The sequence below is a fragment of the Notechis scutatus genome, chromosome 2 (assembly GCF_049901735.1).
Source record: "Notechis scutatus isolate UNSWTSFEM ecotype Mainland chromosome 2, rNotScu1.2, whole genome shotgun sequence".
Taxonomy (NCBI): Eukaryota; Metazoa; Chordata; class Lepidosauria; order Squamata; family Elapidae; genus Notechis; species Notechis scutatus.
The window spans coordinates 82,059,672-82,077,554 of NC_142010.1; the positions used below are offsets into that span (position 1 = coordinate 82,059,672).

The following is a 17,883-nucleotide window of genomic DNA, read 5'->3' on the forward strand; positions in this document are numbered from 1 at the left end:
TTAAAAAAAATATCTAGAGCTTGTGAGATGATGATAAAGCACATTTTTTAAATAAAAAAGTATCTGAAAGAAAATTGATATACAGTATACTAAGATATCAACCTCTCATTACCAAAACATTCTAATTTCTTTTTCTTTCTTTTTTTACATTATTCTGTTAATGCTTGAAATTTTAATGAAAAATGTGGGTTGCTATCAAAGGAATACTTGTACCCTGTTCCTATTTCATTCATTTTAACTTCATATCCAAAAAATTAAACAGAAACTAAAACCAACTTTTAGTTCCAGGAGACATGCCACATTGACTAACAAGAACTTCAAGAGGTATCACGGATTAAGATCATGGATTTGACCAAAGTCAAAAGAAGGCATGTTTTCTACATTTTTCATAGGCATATAGATGAGACAGTTTCAACAGGTGCAGCTTTTCTCATTATTGTATAAATGGTAAAATTCCTTTGTTCTCTATACCAAATATAAGATGACTAGTAACTACCTTAAGATACATTCTAATGATAAGCTTATGAAACAAAATGAATGAATAAAACTAGGTTCTCAGAAGGAAGGTTTTCTTCTTGGTTTTAAATGATTTGATTATCAACATTCAAGTTGAACTTTCTTACCGAAGAGCAAAACTAACATCTTTACACACTTTCCCATTTAGTATCCATTATGCTTTCACCTGAGCAAGTGTTTAAAAGTCAAGAATTCTTAGCACCAATGATAGACTGAGCAAAATAGTACTGTTTGTACAGTTAACAACAAAAGCTTTAACAGTCTGGTCTTATTTTTTTGTGAATTTTGTGAATTTGGAATAGGCATTAAGTTTAATGACTCCTGAAGGAATAATCTTTTTTTTGCTAACCAAAGATTAAGATCATTATTAATAAATGATCATGATTTGATTTGAATGAGTACATTCAAAGTTTGACTTTTTAAAAATTTGTTAAGGACATATTCAATCTCCAGAGACTCAAACTTCAATTTTCATAAACTAATTTCAATATATAGTTGCGCTGGTTTGAAATTATTTAATTAAGTATTGCCTATTTCATTTAATATCTTGATAAATTAATAGAAGATGGACTTTTGCTGTGTACAATATTTATAAATTTTCAAGAGTAAAATGTAAAGAGATGAATTCATACTCAGACATAATCATCATCATAGAACTGTGGCAAAAGAAAGCAAAGCTAGTACTAATAATAATAGGTGCCATGCTACTATCTCACATCATTTGGAGCGCTACTTGAACACCTTCAGCATTGCCAAAAATCACCAAGAGTCAACTGCAAGACAACTGCAAGACAGTTTTACTTGGAACAGCTTACATCCTGCAACAATACCTTTAACACCATCTAATAGGAACATCTGCCTATCCCAGATCCTTGAGAAGGACTTTTGACAGGTGGATAATTCCAAATGCAACAAAACCTCTGGCTAACCCTGTGACCAACCATGATAATAACACCATCAAATAATATAAAGAAAGTTTCTGGATACTGTTGAGATTTTTTCCAGTAAAAAGTTTTTTTATTAAACTCTGAAGGAAGGAAGGAAAGTAAAATCCTGAAATTAAAACAATGCTTGAGAAAAGCATTGAGATAATACAATCTTATTCCGAGGAATGAGGGACCAGTATACAGCAGGGGATAGCCAAAGAGAGCTAGCTGAGGGACAAATGGACACAGGTAAGAAATTACCTTAGAACCAATCCACAAAGCAACATGTTATACTCCTATTCAAGTATACATAGTTACTTGAAAAGGGGAAAATGTATGAGTAATGAAGGGGGGGGGGGCATTAAGAATATGCAGGGCTGCCCAGTGAGTGCCAGTATGCTGTTCTAAAGTCCATTGTGCTAGAATACAAGGTATTATTGGAGCATCAAGAATGGCTTAAACTATCATCAGGGATTAGAAATGAGTCCCACTGGGGAAGACAGCACCAAGACAGAATGAGTATTTCCATGAGATTTAAAAACAACACTGAATGGTGACAAAAAATAACTAGGTAGAAAGAAGTTTCTGGATGGAAGGTTCAGTAATTCAGAAAGAGGACAAGAAGTGCAGGTGAAGTTGACACACAGTGTTGTGGAGGGGGGACAGAACAGAAGGAAATACTTGGAAAGATTTCCAAGTGATAAACTGGATGAGCATGTGGGTTTTGCTAAGAAGAAGGGATAATACTCTTAAAAAGCAGTTCAACTTGGACTAATCTGATTGGGAATTATAAAAGGGAAATGGTGTATTGGGGAACGTGCAGATGAAAGCATGGGACAATTGGGAGCCACTTCTAGCTTCCAAGTCAGATTCTAACTCTTTACTGTCTTTCCTTTCTGGAATTCCTTGTTCAGAAGATTGAAGGTCCCACCCAGCAACACCAGTTCTCCTGAACAATCTGTCCATAGTTTGTGAGGGAGATCTAGGTGTCCCCTATGGCAAAAAAGGAGGTGTGAGTGAGGAGGGAGAACAAGCTTCATCCCAAAATAGAACAGAACACAGGAAAAGGTTCCAAACATATATATTACTTCACTCTCATCATCCTTCAGTCATCTCGCATCAGAAATATGAATGGGGGCGGGGGGGCGCCCGAGGCAGGACTCATGATTTGGGAGGCAAGTTGAAGCTTTATAAAAAAAAAGGGACCACCTCTTCTTTCTGGTACCAGGGAGCCTATAGAAAAAGGCTGTCCACCCCCTATCCCCCAAAAACCGGCAGGGAAGGAAAGGGAGGAAAGAGGGATGGCGGCATGAGAAAACAGTAGAGCAGCAAAGACGCGACGCTTTCGGAAGGAATGCCTACCGCAGGCAAAGTGCGAGCCTGTGAGGGAATGCAGGGAAGGCGGCGGGCAAACCGGGTGGAAGAAACCGCCTCCGAGAAGGGAGGAAAGAGCAGCCCGCGTATCCGCGGGCGGGCGGGCGCGATTCGGTAGCAGAAGATGCAAAAGATGAGACGCCCCCGAGCAGCCCGTTGGGAGCAGGGAGAGTTTGAGAAGGTAAACAACAGCCACGCCCCCTACAGTCCTCAGCTCCACCGCGCAGCTCAATCGCAGCCGCTGCCTGTACATTTCCATTCCCGAATCTCTCTGGATCCCCCAGCGGCGTGACTCTCGTCCTCGCTCCCTCCCTTTCCGCCCCCCCACCTCCACCACCATCACGCAGCCATCCATCCTTCGGCGCGGCTGCAAAAGCCATCAGCGCCCCAGAGAAGCGGGTGCCATTCAAAGCCCCGTGGGGCTCTCCCACCCCAGCCGAAGACTGCGCTGCTTCTTCTGCCTGCCTCCTGGGCGCATTGTTTATGTCTGTTGCAGGAGCTTGGCAGGAACCCCACAACCTCAGCACGTGAGAGGAGCCGATCATGTGGGTGCACCAGCTCCAAGACAGGCAAATGCTCCAAAACGTGCTGCGTCTCAACAAAAATGAAACTCCCGTCTCCTAATTGCCGCGCGATCCCCTTTTGCACGACTTGACACACACACCCACACACCCACGTAATTCCCCACATGCAACGCACCTTTTTTTTTTTACCCTCCAACCCCCCCCACGTCCTGGGTTCATATTCTGGAAGACTATTTTTCCTCCCGGTGTCCTCTCTTCCCCGGCCCTCCCCCGGTTACTCTTCAACTGTGGCGAGTCCCCTCCCCACCCCACACACCCCCTTAAAACCTTCTGGGGTTACCTCTGCCGCAGTCATTAATCCGAGGAACCGTTTCCCGAGGCTTCCGTTCCTTTAAAAAGTTGTTGTTTACATTCCTGCCGCCTCCCTTTTAAAACATGACTGACCAACATGCGCAATCAATCTCTAAAAAACGCTGCACATCCCCCCCCCTTCCTTTGCAGGCAGTACAGTCAGGGAGCAGTAAAACAAATGCAAGGAGGGAAGGGAGAGAAGAGAGAAGAGCTGCAAAAACCCGGAGGGGGGGGGGAAATGGAGCAATCCTCCACCCATTTTACCTTTGCTGGGAGAGAGCGTCCTCCCAAGAGTTGAGAATGTTCGTCGGGCTACCAGAGGGGTAAGCGAGAGATGCTCCAGAAATGGCAACGCTTACGGAATCTCCCTTTGCAAAGATCAACCCGGTACCATTGCGGAGGGCGAGAACGACCCCCCTCGTAGGATCCGAAGATGATACCCTCCCCTTTCAGGAGTAGATACAAAGTAACTCCATAGATGCATTTAAAAAAAAATAAAAATCCGAAGAATTGCTTCCAGCTGAGATGGCCGCTCTGTGCAAAATTCAGCAAGCCCTGCGTGCGTGTTTGTTTCTTTTTAAAAAAAAAAAAATTTCTAGACTTCTTTCCGGATCTTTGTGCAATTGCCCGAACGTCTGCGCCTAGGCTTTTATTATTATCATTATTTAATCCCTCGGCTGGCGAAGAACGGACTTCTCCGAAGGAGTGTATAAATTAAGACTGATGCTGGCGAGTTCGCCACTCGGCCCCCCTTCTCTCAATTTCTTCTTTTCTTGCTTGTTGTTTCTCCCTCCTGACGAGCAGCAGGTCCAGGTGCAGCTGCAGACGTGGGTCCCATCCCTGATTGTGCTCGGCATGTGTTGCCTCCCACCCCGGCACACTCCTAGCCCACCCCCTCCCCTCCCCTTCCCTTGTTTTCACCCCCTCCGATGCGCCGAGTCCCCATCTCTTGTCTTTCGGGTGCCCTGGGCAGCTGGAAAAGGCTCGGCTTGCACAGGCGGACTCGCTTTTTTCCCTCGCGCTTCTCCCTCCCGAGCCTGCTCAGGTCACTTTCGCAACGATCTTCAGCCTGGCGCGCTCACAACAGTGGCGGCGGTGCACGATAGATCACAGAGCTGGAACACTTTCTTCGCTTCCTCCGCTTTTTATACGCGCACACGCCCCCCCTCCGGTCTCCTTTTCCCCCCGCCGCCGCCGCCGCCGCCGCCGCGAGCGCTTTCGCCTCCTCGAAGCGATGCAAAGGCGTAACGGCAAAGCCTGCTGCTGCAACCTTACGAAAAATAACCTTATACTTAGCAAAATCTTTTGGCGCCATATTAATGACGTACTTCAAATTTGCCATTTCTTCCTGCGTCAAATAGACGTTTCTTACAACTAACAGATGAGGTGCAGAGCGGAGAGGGCGAGCGCAGGAGTGAGAAGAAGGGGGGAAGAGGGAGAAAGACCCTCGGACCGTATTTTTTTTTTTAAAAAAAAGCCCTCGCGTGTAAGGGGGGGCTATCGCCTCCGAGTAGACGTGCACGAGGAGCGGGCAGGGGGGCAAAGTAACCGGGGCAAATGCAGATGGGAACGAGATTGCTCTCTTTGCGGATCCCAAAGTTATTCGGCGGCGAGGCGAACGGCGGTTCGTTGAGGGAAATGGTTCTCCGGGAATCACCTTGGGCCGAGATTAAACTGGCTTTAAAGCACTTGTTTCTTTTTTTATGATTATTATTTTCGTTCGGAGAGGTGCCCAGCGGGGGAGAAAAGAACGGAGCAAAATGTCGCGCTCTCTGTCTCTCCCCCCACACCCCCGACTTCGTCCCATGAAGCCGGGTTGCTTCGTTCCCGGCAGTCTCTCTCTCTCCTGCCCTGGGCTTTCTCTAGCTCTCTCTTCAAGGCTTTTTGGAAAGCGGCGAGGGAAGCGAAGTTTGCGCCGTTTTGCACAGGAAGAAAAAGCCCTAGGGCCGCCCTCCTCTAGTTCTCGACTTGACCTTGCCATGCACAAACAATGCACTTCAAGCCGTGTGGCTGGGAGGGTGTTTGTCTGTTTCCCTGTAAGCGGCAGCGGCAACCGAGAACTGCTCCGACCTCCAGCTGGCCACACCCACCGCTGCTGCTTTAGGCAGGCACCGACTTCCAGAAGAAGGGCGATTATTTCACTCTAGAGAGGAAGAGAGCGGGATAGGCCGCCTACCTGACCGGCTCCCGCCCGCTCCAGGCACCCAATCTCTCGCCCTGGATGGCATCCTTGCAAATCCCCGCACTCCGGGAACTTTGATAGCCTTTTCTCAGTGGCTTCATTCCTTCAGTCCCAGGGAGAACTTTCCTTCCCCGCCCCCCAAAAAGCTGATCTTGCTTGTTCGGGTTTTGGAGTCAAGTGTTATCATTGCTACCAATCGTCACTCGATCGATTGGCAGGTTTTCTAGCTAAAGGGAATCGCACCCATACACAACATGCGAGCACTCTTGCAGCTTTGACTTTAGCCTTGTTGCAATTTGAGTCCATTCTGTTAAAAACTTCCCTGTTAATCCCTCCTGTCTCTTGGCCTTTGCTTCTTTCTGACAGTAAAATGAGAGGCATATTGTGAAAAAAAGAAGCAGATAAAAAGATCCTTACCGTATTGCTATCCAAAATTATATTAGTCACTGTAACCTAGGATTTTTGTTTTAATTGAGGCAAGCTTCCTCTCAAACAACTGACGTTGTGAGGTCACTGGATAATGCTTCTCAGGCTAATAATAGCCATCAACAGGAATATCTGCAGGAAGAGGGTAAAAAAAAATCCATTATTATGGCATCCATTATTATCTTGTGGTCAAAGCTCCACCTTTTTTATGTGCATCATGACATGTAAAAACAGGTAGGGGCTTTGATTACATGATTATGACCACCAGCCTGGCTTTTGGTTGTTGTTTTTTTACCTCCTTCCTGTGGACACCCTTTATCCCAGATATTGAAACACAAATTTAAACTACGGTATATAATGATACCTCAAAATCTCTAAAGGAAATTGTCAACATATTTGGAGGGCACAAGAATAGGGAAAATAACCAAATTTGACTTGCATTGTATTTGGAAATGACTGGACAAACTAGATCCAAATGCTAAAACATGGGTTTTCCTTAAATAGGATATTGAACCAAGTGAATACCAAGTGTAGCACGCTGCCATGTTTGTTGTTCAGTCAATGCACTGTACACATAGATCTGTTGCTAAGAGTTGAAAATGACCATCATATGTTCAAGCTTCTATCATATTTCCTAATATCATGGTCTTTACATGGATAGTATATGTTTCCTTCTCTTTTGTCATGTTCTCATCGTAGGTTAAATAAATAATAGTGATCTGCCACTCCCATCATTCAACCAGCTATCCTGAGTGAGGACAATGGAAGTTACATCATTGTAACTTCCATTGTTACATCAAGTTACAGGAACATCTTGTGGACAATTGCTGAAGGAAGACTATTTTGGTTGCTGAATATATGTTTTGCATACCCCAGGATGTTATCCAGAGAATAAATGTAGACCGTATTTTGCTTTGACTCCTTACTTTCTTTGAATTAGCAGGCCCTATGTTTATCACTCATACAGATGACTTCTGAAATACATCACCCAATATGGCAAGTAAGATACAAGCATACAAAGCAATAGTGAAGCATTTTTATTGTATTTTTATCCCATCTTTATCATTTTGTAAGTAACTCAAGATGGCAATATACATACCTAATACTCCCTCCTCCTATTTCCCTACAACAACCCTGTGAGGTTGGGTTGGCCTAAGAAAAAATGATTGGCCTAATACCCATTTGATCTCCATGCCTAAGGAGACTAAAATTCCTGGTTTCTAGCATGGTTCCTTAACCACTAGATCAAATTGGTTTAATTATAATTATAATTGTGTGTGCATGTGTATGTTACTGAATATATTATTAAATCATTAATATAGAAATCCATAATAGATGTATATCATTTAGAATTATAGCTATAAAGCTTCACTCTTAGAAATTGTCAAAATCAAGGAGTTTGTCATATACATGTACACATATATGAACATTAGTATTTTACTGTCGTATCTGTCAGGAAAAACAACATGTTTGTTGGATTGCACATAAGAGAATAGAGTATTGTCATTTGCAACATGGATAGATAAATTCTTCAAGAAGTGTATCTGATTAATTCAAACAAAGATAGCGTCTACTTATTATAAGGATGCAGCTGATATCCAGGACATGAATTAAGATTCCCATTCTCAACCCCCACTTTTTTATTTAGCTTTTGTTAACCAAATCTAGTGTAGCAGTGGATTCCATTTCAGCAGACTATTGGCTACAGATCAAAAGAAATGAATCACTGCTGCAGCAGGCTCACAAATAACATATCTTCAGTCTAAAGGCTAAACCCATAACTTCTTGATGAAGGCAACCTGTTAGTTTCTGAATGAGTATCCCAACTGGAAAGTCCCTTGTGCAATACTATTTTGAACCTTAACAGTAGGATATATTTATAATTGATAAATAGGTATTACAGATGGATGCAGTTGTGCAGCCACAGTTAACAGTTAACAGTTACACCTCTTGGAATGAGAAGAGAGAGAAATCCCATCCTAAGGGTTGCAGACATGGAAGAGTAAAAAAGCACTGAGAAAGATATAGTATTCAGAAAAGTCACAAAAAGGCTCCTCCCTGATTCACTATATAATATAAGAGGAAGGGGAGAGAGAGTTGACTCAGGCTTACAAGATTTTATTACAGTAGTCTATGCCTGAAGACTAGAGTTTTTCTTGTGGAGTCTGTTTCCTGATCTGGACTATTCCACCATGGAAAGAGAGCTATCCAAGTACAGGAGGATTCTTCCTCTAAGTGGACTTTTTTAAAGGGAAATTCCATCCTTGTTTTGTTTTTGTCTTTTTGCTACTCCTTTCATAGTAGGAGCTGCAACTTCTCTTCGTGGGCTGGCAGAAAGCCAGGTAAACAGGCCCAATCCTAAAGGAATTAGAGATTTAGGGAAAATATAGCAATTGAAGGAATATTAGAGCAACCCATGGACTTTATTTATTTAGATAAACAGCAAATACAAAATGGATCCTCCTATAAAATAGATATAAAGTAGAATAAAAACACATTTTTAAACCTTTTTTCAGATGCCCATAACAATTGTATAGTTTATAGAATACACAGTATTTTTCTCCTTGTAAAATTCTTGTTCAAGATAATAAGTACAAGTGTATACATTCATTATGGAGATTCTCAATCATCAAAATCATGGTTGTCTCAAAGGTGCTTTTCAAAAGGCAACTGGACTTCCTTGGTTTTTTTTCCTTGAAACATTTCACTTCTCATCCAAGAAGCTTCTTTAGTTCTAACTGAAATGTTTTCAAGGAAAAAAAAACCAAGAAATTCCAGTTGCCTTTTGAAAAACACCTTTGAGACTTGTTCTAATTTCTTGATTCATCTAATATTTTTATAAAATGAATTAAGTGAGTAACCTGAAGCAATGTCTTACAGCCTAACCAACCTTCAATTCTGTTTCAGTTATAGGATTCATATATCATGTTATGTCAAAAGTTTTAATTTATGGTTTGTAAGCCACAAAGGCCTATTTCACACAGAAATGCTAAGCCATACTAGTTAAGTTCACATGTCACACTAAGTCCAAAATAAAACAAAACACATCATAGTTTAATGCAATATCTGAGGATGATAGGTGGCTCAAAAATGTGCAAAGTAATGAATCAATCAATAAGTGTGAATCTTTACAGTGTCTCAAAAAGGAAAGCAGTGGTCATTAGCATTCTGGTTACGGGTTAGTGATGAACATCATTTTTTCTCTCCTGTTTTTCCTGTCATAGGATCAAAGTCTTGCTTCTCCTTTCTTTACTCTGTATCCACTGGAAAAGCAAAGAGAGCAGAGATTCTTTATAAAACAGTACAAGAAGAACAGGAATATTTTCAGAACAAAGATTGTTCTAAAACTCTCATCATATATTCAGTCTATGTGTATGTATTAATAAACCCTATAAATCTTTAGAGACATCTTGTCAAAGAAACTGAATCTACGGTAAACACTGATAAGCCTGAAACTTCTGACCCTTTAGAAATGAAGTGTGCATGCATAACTGTATCATCAAAATTCAATTTCTTTCTCTTGTAACCTTTTTTTAATATCCTGAAATTTGACTATATTGTTTACAAAGAGAATTTTCCTATGAAAATCTAATCTTACCAACAAGCCTGTTTGAACAACTATCCCTTTTATTTCAAGAATCTTCGCGGATTTCAATTCCATATTTCTGGTTTTGGGGCAGGTGAATCCTATTTTTCTGAAGCTGGGCAAAAGAGGAGGTCATTGGTAGAAGAGATAAGGACTCTCCAGATGAATAGACAAGTAGGTTTCCAGAGGTTTAACTTGACATATGACAGATTACTATAATTCTCCCTTTTATGTAGTATTCTTTAGAATATATGAGTCCGCCTGATTGGAAGTTCAAGTTCTCTCAATTCTGAGAGCTATTCATAGGCTTTTGGACTTTGTTCAGATCTAACGTAGTCATTTACCTTATTATTCCTATTTTCTTACAATAACTGATTCTTTATGTACAAAATATAAATGCCAACAATAAATCTTTTACTTATCTAAGGAGTATGAATTACAATCTCTGGAATAAACAAATGGGTCACTACAGTTCATCTACTCCATTATTTGGAAAATGTTCCTGTTATGCTAGAAGAGAGCAACAATGGTGCACAGACTTCACTAGGAATTGTAGAGGACTTCTCTATTTACTAAAGTCAAAAAGGCAAAACAGTTTTGCAGTTGGAAGAAATATAATTTCAGGGGATGAAGCCCACTCTGTTTTTTGTTTAATTGACATTTATTAAGTCCATATCCTTATTCTGTTTGCTTATTTGTAAGAAAAGTAGCCTTTGCGTGATGAAGACACAATTGGAATTACCACATATTATGGTATAAGAGTTAACCTTTTATTAGATTTGTATACATTTTTAAATTAGTAACTAAAGTTAGGTTTCTAAGAATCACAAATTTTTAAATGCTTCCATAAATATAACTCAGACTGATGCTGCTGATGGCTTTTTTTTTTTTTTTTTTGCCTCTTTGATGCCTCCATTTATCTAGCTATTATCTATCTCAAAACATTGCGTTATGGATTAGGATTGAAATCAGACTACCTAAATAGCATTAGAAACAGACTACCCAAATAGTATTTGAAATTATTTCAGATCAAATAGACGATTGTGTGGGCACCAAAAATGTTATTGCTAAGGCATGACTGAGGGGCTTGGAGAAAAGAACATTCTATCTTTGCTTGAGCGCCATGGATGTCCTCAGAAGTCCTGAATAATTATTACACAACGTGGGAACAAGAAGATCTTACCCACTTGGACTGCTGTTCTCCTCCTACTTTCTCCCCAGATACTTATTTTATTTATGATTATATTTTTATCCCATCTTTCTTGTAAGAGTTCAAACAAGTGCACATGATGGAGGCTCCCCTTTATTTGGTCTTCTCTGCAACAGCCCTGTGAGGTAGGTGGGTTTGAGGGATGGTAACTGGTTCAAAAACAGGCTAGTAGAGTAGAGGTTGAATAATCCAACACTTCAACTACCATAGCTACTTTGGTGATCCACTTCAAAACTATGCCTAACTTAAGTTCACTGCGAGGACCAGTTCTGCCAATAGGTTAAGCCAGGGGTGTCACAGTTGCGTCGTCACGGTTGCATCACATGACATATCAGGAATTTTTTTCCCCTTTGCTAAACCAGGCAGGGGCAGAGCCAGCACACAACACATCTGACCCACGGGCCATGAGTTTGACGCCCCTGGGTTAAGCAATAGGAAGCGACAGTCAAAGAAGAGAGTTGCCTGCCAGATATGGCCTGCTCTGCGCCCTATAAACTAGCTTAATGTTTGTCCCATCACTAATGTTGGGGGAAAATCTAGTCAACTTTTGTTCCTGGAACAGGTAAAGTCATAGTTTTGTTTGGGAGTGTTTTTCTGTTTTATAAACAGAGAATAATACCTACACGTTAGGAAAGAATCATCAGGTAAGCTTCTTCCTGAAACACACGTGGGCTGTTTTAACACATAATACTGAAGATTCAGCCTCGCTAAGGTGTAGCTTTAGCCCCATTTTTATTTCAACCTTGTATGTGTGGATGAGCCACACGAAGGTGCAACAAAATAGTATAAAAATACCTCTTGTCGCAAGCACAAAGAAGTGGAGCATTCTTTTAAAGAAATAATCAATTTAAAAAAATACAGTAGAAACAAAGATGGTTAAAAGTTTCACCTTAAAGGGAATGCTGATTTTTGTCAACAATCCTAACAAAAGTTTTTTCTTTTTGCTGTTACCTTGGCCTACTGAATTTGTTGATCTTTTGCAGATCATTTACTTATTAAAAGAGCTTCCTGCTGGCATATAAGATTTTCCCCATTGTCATTCTTTCCATTCACTACCCACAAATTCTTTCATACTTAGATCCCAAAGATGCTTTTGGAGACAAATGTCTTAGTAGAGTGAGAAAACTACTTAACATTTCTACCACCTAGCCAAGAACATTTAACAAAAACAAACCATACTAAAGCATGCAAATGTTTCAATGACAAATAGTGTGATGATGCTTCTACTTACATCAAAATTAGCAATTTATCTTTCTTTTATTAGAACAAACCTTTATAGCAACACTGACTTTTTTTGAATGTATCCAGAAGTTCATCTCCTATCATTCCAGGATGGTCTATTGTCCCAATATAATATGCATGGTTTCTACTGATGTTTTGTTCCAATTTAATTACAGATAATTCTTCCTGGAGATGTGCTAGTGTTAACTGATTGTTAGAGTTTAGATACTGCATGGATTAAGGGAAGGGAAGGGAAGGGAGGGGAGGGAAGTGAGCCCTACATGCCATATTCAGACTCATTGGTGCACACTCACTCAAAAGCATGATAGAAATGTATGAAAGAAATACCAGAGCAGGACTCCTGGAGAATAAAATTGTGGCATCCTGGGGAAGAAAATTTACATCCAGCTTTGCTGAGATGGATTTCAGTTTATATAATTCAAACCTAAGATCAACAACCAGAAAAATTGCAAAAAAAAAATAAAAATAAACCCCAGCATGTATCCTGCTGCTTGTCACTGGAACAAAAGCAGCACAGTATTGTACCCTTCTTTCCAATGAATAATTTAACAAGACATAATGGTTCTGGTAGGCCTAATAAGGCCAAAGGATGCCTCACAGAGGACTGTCCCCAGTTGTGACATCTTTTTGCCATCCTTCCTTTTAAGTGTAGAAGTTATTTATATGTGTTCAGGTATTTCATCAGCTTGGGCCTGTGCTATCTATAGAATATCACTTCAAGTGGAACCAGAACATCGGTCCATTTAGCTCAGTCTAGGCTACAACAATTTATAGAAGAACTCTAGGATTTCAACAAGAATTTTTCCTAGATGCATTGAAACTTCAGGCATTCAGGCATTTTATTTTTTAAAAAAGAATTGCTTTACCACTTTGCTACAGTTATTCCTGATGTTGCATATTTGTATTGCCACAATAGTACAATATAGGTCAAGTCACAGGATATTTACCAGAATAGAAGGAAGATGTATTGGGTACAGCTATAAAATTAATTGTGTTCATCTTAGTTTTGTCATAAACATGCAGCTTCCTGCAGAAGTTTTTTTTTTTTAAGATAAAGTTACTGGGATTGGGCGAAAGCTGTTGATCATGCAGTTATGTTACAGGACACATTTTAATATCTGAGCTATCTTCCCAAGGTGTCCTCTGGTTCAGCTCACACAGCAACATGGTTTGTTTGTCACATTTTTAATGATTCATGTCCTTCCTCAAAGACCACAGATCTATAATGTACAGTTTGAAACTGTTTTTTCTATACCTCAATGCGGAACTCTAGCCACTACTCTATGGCAATCCTCTTCTGCATCGCACTGAGGCAGAATCTGTATTAAATCTCTTTCTATATGTAATGCACGGGATTGGCAATATGTCTCCTAAACCCAGTTGCAGCTCAATGGTCACATGGCAAACAGTCTAGTGCAATAATTTTATAACATGAGTATGAAACCTAAACCTCTGAATTCCAGGAGAAAAGCAGGGACAGTACTAGAATCTTCACGGTTATTGATTGATTGATTTAACTTATTAGATTTATACTCCACTTTTCCTTCTATTCATCTAGATGATTTTAAAAATAAAGAAGAGCAATAGCACTTACATACTGCTTCTTAGTGCTCTACAGCCCTTTCTAAGCGGTTTACTGAGTCAGCATACAACAGTCTGGTTCCTCATTTTAATCAACCTCAGAAGGAGGGAAGGCTGAGTCAACCTTGAGTCGGTGAGAATCAACCTGTTGGCAGTCTGCAGAATTAGCCTGCAATACTGCATTCTAACCGCTGCGCCACCACAGCTCTGTAAAGAAAATACAAAATATAAAGAAAACACTGTAGCAGCATTACTATTAAATCCATGTAAAAATTAAAAAGCTAATAAGCTTAGTGGAAAACATATGCATTTACAACTTCTTAAATATGAGAAAAGTTGAGGACCAACTGCAATTCCCTAGGAAATATGCTTTGTAGCCTGGGAGTCACATCAGAGAACGCCCTTTCCCACACAGAATCTCCATGAGCTGGATTATCTTCAGATGGGCTTTTCCCTACTGATCTAAGCAGGACTTTTAAATGAACTGCTCTGTAGTTGCAGACTCTTCTCACTCTATGTTCACTTTGTGTTTGTTTCTCTGTATCTTTGAATTTTCACACATTCATTTCTGTGTATGTTGGTGTTTTTTATATGTGTGTATACACACACACACATACACACACACCTCTCTCCCTCTCCCTCTCCCTCCCTCCCTCCCTCTCTCTCTTTTATCTATCTATATCTATTTATCATCTGTCTGTCCATCCACCCATTCATCCATCATTTCCACCAACCCCATGGATAAAACAATGGTCAGAACAGGAGAGGATAACTCTTCCCTGTCACACTAATAAGTGTTTGCTTGCTACTTATTCAATTTCACAAACTGCTTTTATCAGTGAACTTGATGACAATTCCTTTTAATTAGTTCCATAAAGTCTACAGAAAATTCATCATGTCCCTTACCTTATCAGAGTTCTACTAGTAAAACTGACAGTACCATACTTTTAAAACACTTTGTACCACAGCAGTGCATGGAAACCATGATTTCATATATCAGCAACACAAAAATTGACTTTTGAAGGAAAATAATATCAAGAAAATAAGTTGGAGCATAGATTTCCCTAAGTCAGGCAATCATCATATCACTCCAGAACAGCTTATTTTGACTTTTTTTGAGTACAATATTAAATACTATGAGAAGGCATTCCAGAAACACCATGACCTACAAAGAGGATGGCACACCTTTTTGTAGGAAACAGGAATGAAGAAACAGCAGTATTTTCATAGACACCTAATTAGAGATGCCCTGTTACAAAATTGGACTAAAATCAAGAAGAAACACTATATGAAGATACCAATTTGGTTATCTGTGATGGAAGCTATGATCCATCCAACAATTTAGACTTAGCTAAGATGATAAAATATAAAGATGTACTAGATGCAGAAGGAAATTTGAAATCAATGCAAGATCCACAAAAACAAGGGATACATATTGACTGGTGGGCATTTCTTCAGCTACAAAATTGATATAAAAAAGATATTACAGACTTTGGAATATATTTAAACATTAACAATTAGATAAAATACTAATAGGCCCAGATAAAAAAAAAATTACAAAAATTTATAAGTACCTGCTAGAGGTAGAATTAGAGGAAGAGATTGTAAAGGGATGTATGATAGCCTGGGCCCAAAATATAGGGCATAATATAAATTTGACAGAATGGGAAAGCATGTGGAATCGAAATTATAAGTTAACGAAAGCAGCCACATACAAAGAGAACGCGTACAAGATGTTTTACAGATGGTATTTGCCTCCTTTGAGATTAGCCAAGATGTATCCTAACATGAACCTGACATGCTGGAAGTGCAAGAAGAAGAAAGGTACATTCTACCATATGTGGTGGTCTTGCCCAGAGACCCAAAAATATTGGCTAAAAATAAAAAAATGGTTGCAAGAAATTACTAAAACACAAATAGAAGTAGAACTGGAATTATTTTTATTGGGGATATTTAAGAAAAAAATACGGGAGAAATATGAAATATATAATATTACATATTCTGATGGCAGCTCAAATTCCTTTGGCCCAATGTTGGAAACACCCATCTATACCTTCAGATGAATTGGTTATTCAAAAAATAATGACGTGCTGAGATGGACAAACTAACGTTGATGTTAAAAGAGAAAGAGGAGAATGAATACTATAAAATTTCGGAAAAATGGTATGACTGGATCAAACAAAGATAGTTAAAAGGTTGATGAATTAAGGATAAACAATACATAAGTTAAATGTTTATAGTCGCATAAATTTGTATATATTTGTAAACAACGCACAAAATAGCAGTATAAGAAAATTGCCACAGTTTGTTGAATTGTTGAATTGTCAAATTTAAGAGATTTTTACTTTTTACTTGTTTTATTGATTTTTGTCTTTTTTAAACTATAAAAGATCAATAAAGTCTATTTTTAAAAAAAGAGAGAGGGCATTCCAGAAAATCCTACTGCAATAGTGAGATGCTACAATGCCTGCCACTTCATCCAGTCTTAAGAGTCCTAAGAACCATTTGTTAGGAAATGTTAATTTATTAAAAAGGCAGAAATCCAACATTAATGTAACTTTCCTTTGGCTGCTCGGTATATGAAGCACAGACAATTTCCACAGTATCTCTCTTGGATATTGAAGAAAAATACAGTTTGAAAGTCTCTCAGTCTCTAGGGAAGAACTTACAAAAATGCAAGTGCATAATTTATTGCATGTCAGGATTGGAGGTTTTTTTTTTTTAATGTTAGCAACAAATTGCAGGAAGAATCACTTGTTTTCTATGAGTGCCGCATTTTAGGAGAATTTAATTTGGCTTAAAAGTGTCATTAAAATATATGCATTGTAAATTGCAGTTGTATAAAATGATGTATCTCTCAGATAATGATACTTGAATGGTCTCCTGTTGCACTGATAAAAACATTCTAATAGTTTGTACAGTGAAAAAAAATGTTGCCATATTTTCAAATTGCTGTTCTGATTTTTGTTGTTGCCATTAAATAAATATTGAACTCTGTAAATATGGAAAGGAATGGCCTATCAGCCTCAAATTACCAGATTCTGAAGGAATTGAAAAGAGTATGTCTTCCATACACTAAATACACTAGAAATGTGTAGTGTAATATAGTTCAGAGATGAAATCCAAAATACAGATCCCTTCATTCATTATGTATGTATGTATGTATGTATACACACACACACACACACACACACACACACACACATACATGTGATGGTGGCACAATGGTTAGAATGCGGTATTGCAGGCTAACTCACTATTCACTGCCTGTTCGATTCTGACTCTGTTCAAGGTTGACTCAGCCTTCCATACTTCCGAGGTTGGTAAAATGAGGACCTAGATTTTGGGGGGCAATATGCTGACTCTTTAAAATATTTAGAAAGGGCACAATGAAGTGGTATATGAGTCTAAGTGCTATTGCTACATACATACATACATACATACATACATACATACATACATACATACATACATACATACAAAACCCAAGCACCCAATCCATCATGTATAGAATTCTTGGACTCCAACCTTATTATCCCATTGTTTTGGGGGTGGTGGGTGGAGTTGCTCTTCATGGCTTTCTGGAAAGTGAAGAGGGTTGGGGGCCTGCTGGATCTCAAGAAAAAGGGTGTTTCACAGGGCAGGGGCTGCTAGGGAAAAGGCACACTTCCTAGATCCCACTAAATGACAATATCTAAAGGAAGGGACTAGAGCGCGCCTACTCTATCTGATCTAGTGGAATGGGCAAAATACCTTCAGGAGAAACAAATAACCCTGAGACAACTTGGCTTGTGTCAGTCAACATCAATAAGCAATGTCATCTCATGGGATAGGAAGCAATCCTCCTCTGTTGCAATATCTGCCCTTTAGGGTATTGCTTCTCCTATAGATTTTTTTCCCCTCAGTCCCCAAACTTCCTGCCTTCAAGAGAAAACTAAGAACACAGGTCTTCCTTCAAGCCTTGG

The 17,883-nt window shown here is 39.4% G+C and overlaps 1 protein-coding gene across 2 annotated transcripts in view; it reads right to left on the minus strand.

Moving 5' to 3' along the window:
• The window catches only part of JADE2 (jade family PHD finger 2), a 222,717-nt gene extending 217,674 nt beyond the window's left edge, over positions 1-5,043 (minus strand). Inside the window, exon 1 of one of the 2 annotated variants that reach the window (XM_026687218.2) lies at positions 3,956-5,043. Coding sequence is in view for 1 of the 2 variants with exons in the window: in XM_026687209.2 (XP_026542994.1) it covers positions 3,681-3,695 (15 nt within the window). In the remaining variant the exon portion in view is untranslated. Of the gene's footprint in view, positions 1-3,680 lie in introns of both variants that reach the window. The other variant, XM_026687209.2, reaches the window with a different exon arrangement.
• Between the last annotated feature and the right edge of the window lie 12,840 nt (positions 5,044-17,883).